General features: G+C 35.1%; 1 protein-coding gene across 1 annotated transcript; it reads right to left on the bottom strand.

Annotated features, from left to right (window-relative positions):
• Positions 1-5,099: 5,099 nt before the first annotated feature.
• On the bottom strand, positions 5,100-6,419 carry LOC125877546 (uncharacterized). Its single transcript, XM_049558809.1, has one exon. It carries the CDS (start codon positions 6,417-6,419, stop codon positions 5,100-5,102), a length of 1,320 nt encoding a protein of 439 aa, XP_049414766.1.
• Between the last annotated feature and the right edge of the window lie 1,251 nt (positions 6,420-7,670).

Raw genomic sequence — 7,670 nt, forward strand, 5'->3', positions numbered from 1 at the left:
CTGATTTCTAAGTAAATTACCATGCTATCCGAATAAACCAACTGATCTTTTTAAATTTACTAGATTATTAAAATCCTACAGGCAATCCTCTAAATGAAAATAAAAAAAATGCTTTGTAAGTAATACTGAAGATTTGAGCATGTATGCATGAATTTCTATCCCTTTGACATGCTGAAAAATTAAACCTATGAGCATGATATCTAAGAAGTGGCAAAAAAAAACGAACTAGAACAAAAGAGTTGTTATCAATATCAATGCTTAATTATTTATTGTATATATAAAGAAACTGAATGTTGAGTCAAATAAGCAAAGAACATGCATTATTTATTATTTAGATTGAACGGGTGTACAAATAAATTACGATGGATAGTTAAAGTATTTGAACACATTATAAATCTTAAACTAAAATTAGACAAAATTAAATGGGTGATCAAACAAATGATAAATTTATTTTTTATTTTAATTAAAATCTAAGTGAAACTATTAAAACAAATTGTCAATCAATCATAATTCTATAGGCGTGCTTTCTAACACAAATAAATTACGGAAAAAAAATAAAACAAGTAGCATATAAATCCCCCTCCCCTTAGTCGATTTCCCCAAGTTATATTTTATATATATAGAGTTAGAGTTATACAAATATTACAAACCGCAACAAAAGAACAAATGACTAAAATATTCGACATTAAAATAAACTTAAATATAATAGCTTCATCCGAAAATCTTCTAAAAGACTCTTCAACATCTTGAACTCTAAGTTCAAAACCTGCTAGAAAGAATAATGGAACACACAAATATAAAAGCAAAATACTAGCAACATCAAATATTCATAGCAACAAAATTCACTTTCATAACTATAAGCAAGACACATAAGAAATCCAATAAAGAGCGACTATAGACATATTGTCACACATTGAGAGAGGGAGGAACGAAAACTAAATTGGATGCTCCCTTTGTATTCAACTAAACACATAACAATGCAAACAATGCTAAAATTAAACCAGTAAAAGGATACTAACCGGTTATGCAAAATAAAATATCAGCAATGAAGTTATTTGAATGGAAATGTCAGATCCAAAACAGCAACACAGCAATAAGAGACAAAGAGAGATCCAAAGCTTTACTAGAGTTCTTATTTTCTTTTATGAGTAGCTATCAATTTTATTCTTAAAGCAAGTAAATATGTGCCAAGTCTCTAGATGTGAGTCTGTAAATAATGAACTAAAAGGTCTCTTTATATAGTGAAAGGGAGAGCACATAATAAAGGAAAGAAATATTTCGGGCTCAATTGACTATCATTGTTTTCTAAAATAAGGCAATATAAAAATCAGCCATATAATTCATTAAACAATAAGGATTTAAGCAAGTAAGAGACAGTTGGATCCTAATTATACCAAGAAAATCAAATTAAGGAAGTTACTATGTTAATAATATACATAAGTGAGCGGAAAGAAACAATTAGCTAAGGAAGGAAATTTTTTTTTATTTTTTTTTATATATGCACTGTCATTCTTTAAAGAATGAAACTAGGATTCTTACCAAAATAATGAAGCTTAAAACGGGTGACATCAACAATCAAGAATTATATATGGCAAGAATGATCAATTAAATATTTTTCTTAGATAAAAATATTACCAATCAATGAAATATTGTACCATAATCAGCCACAATTTTATCAAAAAATAAGGCAAGTAAGAATCTGTTTTAATTTATTTAAAGCAAGTAAATTAATGCGTTATAAAAGCAGGTAAGGAAAGAATTATTTACACAGATTAAGAATCAAATTACATACCTTCATATATCTATTTCTGGCACCTCTACCTTTACCTTATTAAGACAAAAGATTTAATAGATTCCAATGGCAAAGCAAACAAATAACATCTATCCAATCAGCTTAAGAAATCAAAAAGTGTCGTGATTATAGTAAACAAAAGCATGAATTTAGCATAATAAGACTAAATTGATTTATCTAATGAGAGAAGGTGATTCAAAATCATCATAGGGAACAGTCAGCATAATTTAGCAAATCAACCCAATCGTACCCTAAACTTGCTAAATCAATTCAATGAGCTGTAAATGAAATATTAAGATATATTAACAAGTCATAATTGGACATATAGAGAAACTATTAAGCTTCAAAAGCAAACTAAAATCAGATCAAAATATAATGACACATACTTTCGGAGCTCAGAAAATCAGCAAGATGTAGTTTATGAGATCAGAAAATAGCAAGTAATTCATTATCAAAATAAAATCCACCTAAAAATAAGCACGTATGAGAATCATGGCTTCTCCATATATACGAATTGAGCATATATAATGGGAAATTTTAAAAGAAGAGCTAACCCGGACGGATCCGTTGAGATCCATTTTAAACCAACCAAAATATCGTGGTCTGAACAAACTCTATTATCATTATCTTACGCTGCTCATCTGCTGGAGTTGTTGGCCGAAAATAGGAGAAAATAAAGGAGCAGGGCTCGCCGGAGCTGCTGCCTGGTTGCTGCTCTCGCCGGCTGGAGCTGCTGTCAACTGCTGCTGGCTGCTGCTGACTACTGCTGGCTGGAGCTGCTGGCTGCTGCTCGCTGCAGTTGCTGGCCGCTGCTCGCCAGGCTGCTGGTTGCTGCTGCCCGGAGAAAAAGAGACGGAGCGAGGGAGAGGAGGAGAGAGGAAGAGAGGCGGAGAGGATAGGAGGAGAGGGCGGAGAGGAGAGGAGATCGGCCTCCCTCTCCTCTAGTTCTCGTCGGAAACTTGCCATCGCCGGAGGAGTTGAGAGGAGAGGCGGCTGATCTGTGTTGGAGAGGAAGAAGAGAGTGAAAAAAAAAATTAGGGTTGGGGTCTTTAGATTAAAATAGGAATGGAGGGCTTAATAAATCTGGGCCATTGGATCAATTTAGATGAGCGGATAGGATTTAGTTTAAAAGATGGACGGTTAGGATTAAATGGAATTAAAATTCTGAAAATTTAAAATCATATACAATTGAATTTGAAAAAGGCTAAAATTGAAATGTTATTGGCTAGAATTGAAATAAAAGGGTGGCTATAATTGCAATACAATTGAAATTGAATAGGCTAGAATTGAAAAGAATTGGAATAATATAGGCTAACATTTAAATGATTTTGAGGAAATTTTAAAGAAATGCTAGTTAATTAAATACTACACATATCATAATATTTTTATATAATTAAAATCACTTAAATTTTAAAACATTAAAATAAATACTTTTAGTTTTACTAGTAATTAAAAAATATTTTAATAATATTTATGATAATTTTATAAAGCACACATACTAAAATGTACAATTTTTAGACAAAATCAATTAAAATTTTAAACTCGAAATATATTTTTTAAAAACACGTATTTAATCGAATAGCATTCCAAAAAGGTTAAAGGTCGGTCAAAATTGGGTGTCAACAGCTGCCCCTTGGTTGCTTGAGAATGAAGGATGAATTGTCGGGCAACCAACGTTGACTTAGTAGCCGATTTTGTCCGACCGACGAGAGATGTCAGTAGGATCAATTGAAATAAAAATTTGGAAAAGGGTACGACCGAGACTTTGGTATTAAGCCGCCTACATATCTCTGGTTATACGAGAATCAGGTCGTGTGTAGTTCTAGATTTAGCAATAAACGAGACTCCTAAAAAGTGAAAGAGCGGTATGGTATACGAATGAGAATGATATCGGCTTGAATGGATAAGATTAGAGTAGCGAGAAAAGCATGACAGAAATATTTTCCAGCTTAAGAGTGTAGAATCCTGATGAGAAGCGGTAATATGAGTAGCCAAGGGTTAAATGAAAAACGGCAATACGAGTAGCGAAGAAATTGATAGGGCTTTCGTTGCGATAATTGTAGTCGTGAGGGTGATCGATCTTGCATGTACTTTATAATACATGACTAGATAAGATGTTAGCCTGATGAACTTTGGCTTAACTTTGCAGAATTGCGATCCATCCCCAAAGAATAATGTTAACCTGAGCATCTTATTGTAAGGCGGAAGATCCTAAATGTACTATTGTAAGATGGATGAGCCTAGTGTCCTATTGTAAGGCAGACAAGCCTAAATGTCGTATTGTAAGGCGGATGAGCCTGATGTCCTATTATAATGCGGATGAACCTAAATGTCATATTGTAAGGCAGACGAGCCTGATTGTCCTATTGTAAGGCGGACGAGCCTAATGTCGTATTGTAAGGCGGACGAGCCTAATGTCCTATTATAAGGCGGATGAACCTAAATGTCGTATTGTAAGGCGGACAAGCCTAATGTCCTATTGTAAGGCGGTGAACCTAAATGTCCTATTATAAGGCGGATGAACCTAAATGTCGTATTGTAAGGCGGATAAGCCTAATGTCCTATTGTAAGGCGGTGAACCTAAATGTCGTATTGTAAGGCGGACGAGCCTGATGACATGTGAATATTCGGTAGGTCACAATAGCAAGTTGAAAATAGCATCATCGAAATAGTCAAACAGTAGCTTGATTCAAATAGTAGCTCCTTATGTCAAATCTATTCCTGCATCCAGAGAAAAATCGTAAATTCGAAAAGCAAGATAAGGTCCTACCTGTGCTTGTTTTGATTTCAGAATTGCACTCCATTGTGATGAAATTTTTGAGGATTTCTCAAAAATTTCTGCCCCAATTTAGAGTATAAGATATATTCTCTCTTTATGAAATTTTTGAGGTCTCCTCAAAAATTCTGCCCCAATTTCAATAGCGGGAGACTTTGTGATCCTGCTTCACTCAAAGAAAAATTAGTAGTTTTTTTTTTTTTTTTTAAAAAAAAGAAAAGTGATTGTCTTGTATTTGGACATTGAAGCTCGACTTTGAATCTGAACGACAATTATGCTCAAGGTTGGGTCAGTAAACCTAGATTTGAAATTGGAGAGGAATAGTTTGAATGACCATGGGAAAGAAAATAAATTTATTTGATAGAGACCGGACCCACCAAAGGGTTGCCTACGTATCCAAAAGGAAATCAGGTCAAACGTAGTTCCGGAATACTAGGAGAAATGAACGGAAATGAAAGAAAAGTTTCGGGCATAAGGTCTAAGAACAATAGAGACACTTTGCTCATAAGAGTCTTGTCCTCCTCAATTTCTTTAATGCGATTTGCGCTTCCTTGTCAAATGTCTTGAGTTTAGCCTTGTAGGATCTCCTTGAATAATGACTGCATTCGCTGTAACAGGATCACAACTGTTGTTTAGTGGTCCGTGTTGCACTATAATTTTTCCATTTTCAATCATATTCTGGATCTTATTTTTCAATGCTGGACATTCCTCGGTGTCGTGACCTTGAATATTTGAATGATACGCACAGTTCTTGGATAGATCCAAAGTTGAAGAAGAGTGCTTAGGAATCCACCCTTCTCTTGGCTTCAAAAGTCCTTTAGCCCATAATCTTTGAAAAATGCTAGTTAAAGTTTCCATTAAGGGAGTAAAGGTACGAGGTTTCCTTACTTTATGTTGAGATACTCGCGGCTTGAAACGCGTGTCACATGAATCAAAGATAGCATGAACTTGTTCAGTATTCTGATTGTTTTGTTTCAGAGGTATAGAGGTTGATGCATCATTGTTTCTTTCGTCCAATGGATTTTTCAAAACTTGTAGAGAAGTTTGTTCATCAATAATTCTCCCAGACTGAATGCCATATTCCAATTCCTTTCCAATTCGAATTAGACTGTCGAAGCTTTGAATACCTACGAAGTACAGAGTCTTGTAGTATATACCATCAAGTGATCTGATGAGAGTTTGGACCAACTCTTCTTCATTCGGTAAATGACGTATCTTGGACGCTTCCATTCTCCATCGTATGACATATTCCTCAAAAGATTCATGACTCGATTTCCTTACTTCGAGCAAGTCCAATAATGTAGGATCATTCTTAGTGTTAAACTTGTATTGCTCTACAAAGTCTCGAGCCATGTCTTCCCATGCGAGCCATTTGTCAAAGTCTTGCTTGACGTACCAGGTGAAGGCTATTCCTGATAAGCTTTGAATAAATAACCTCATCAGGAGAGGTTCATCATTTTCTAAGCCAACTAATCTGCTGCAGAAGTCCTTGAGGTGTGCAATTGGGTCTCCATGCCCATCAAACATGTTGAATTTTGGAATTTTGAATCCTGATGGCAATTTAACTTCTGGGTGCAGACATAATTTCTTATAACTCAGGTCAGGAACAAGTTTTGAGTTTAGTCCTCCATTCACCTTCTTCTCCAAGTCATGCATTTTTTGTTGCATTGCATCTAACTTAGACTTCTCCATTTTGTCATGTATTCCCTCATATTGCAAAGCATCAAAGTTGAGGCGTGTTGGAGATAATTGTTGAGAGAGGGTGTGAGTAGGAATAGGATGAGGAGAGATAGTCCAGATTGTTGGATGAGAAGAGGGGTGATTTTTTCGAAGGTTGAACATATTTGTCATATTGCAGATTCTTAGTTGAGCCAAAGTCCAAATACTAGACAACCTTTAAACAAATGAAGTAAGTCAAACACAAGCATGGGGTAGCATATAACAAGCCAAAATTATAATTTCAAATGAATGACACAATATTCTCAGAAAAATAAAGGTCACATAATTGATTCAAGCCATACTTTGTCAATTGAAAAAAAAAAATATTTTGAACTTCATTTTGACATAATTTGACTTGATTTAATTAATATGATCACATTGACACATAATATGCAATTTGTCTAAAGAGAATTTGGGACCCTTTAGACAATAGGGTGACTACTAATTGTGTGAATTGACACCAAGGGTCAAATCACCTAAGGTTTATGCAACATGTATGACCTAATTGATATTTCTAAGAGTTGGTTCGACACGGACTTGAAAGGGATTCTATACGAGAAGGCTCGTGATTTCCCGGTAGTAAAACTATCCGTTCCGTCCACGCATATGCCGACTCTCTATAATTGGGTATTTGAAGAGAATTGGAGTAGTTGTGAGAGGTGCAAAGACACAACATCACGGTAACAAAAATAAAAAAAGAAGAGGGTCCCAATTGGGAGAAGTATGGGCGGAATGTCAGTTTATCAAAACAGTAACATTTAGCACTTAAGTGAAAAACAATAACACATAGACAGTTTTATGAAAGCGGTAAATAAGTAAAAAATACACACATAGATAAAAGGACGTAAACATATAAAATAATAGAGAATAAAGCAAATAAGGAAAGAGGGAATAGGATCATGCAAACAAGTAAACAAATAAGGGAAAAAAGGGAAAGGGCGAAACATGGGAAATAAATAAATAAGGAAGAAGGGAAAGGGGTGGAACATGAAAAACAGAAAATAAATAAGAAAACAAATAAATAAGGAAAACGTATAACAACTTAACATGCTACTAATCAAACAAACAATGAAATATCCCAGTAAACCCCACATAAAGCATGAAATACGTAGTGGTTAGAACCTAATATCCCCAGCAGAGTCGCCATTCTGTCGCGCCCCGTTTTTCTCAAAACGGGTTCTGGTGCACGACCTAACAACTCTTTTGGGTTTGGGAGGATGAAGAGTCGCTACCTAACGAATTAAGGCGCGTTAGGGCACCTATCTAACCTAACTAAATCTAACTAAGATCTACGAACCAGAGATCAGGGTAAGGGTTCAAATTACCTCGAGGGGAAGGTGTTAGGCATCCCTCGAGGTCCACAAATGTGGGTCCCGGCCGTGT

The sequence above is a fragment of the Solanum stenotomum genome, chromosome 9, assembly GCF_019186545.1.
Source record: "Solanum stenotomum isolate F172 chromosome 9, ASM1918654v1, whole genome shotgun sequence".
Lineage (NCBI taxonomy): Eukaryota > Viridiplantae > Streptophyta > Magnoliopsida > Solanales > Solanaceae > Solanum > Solanum stenotomum.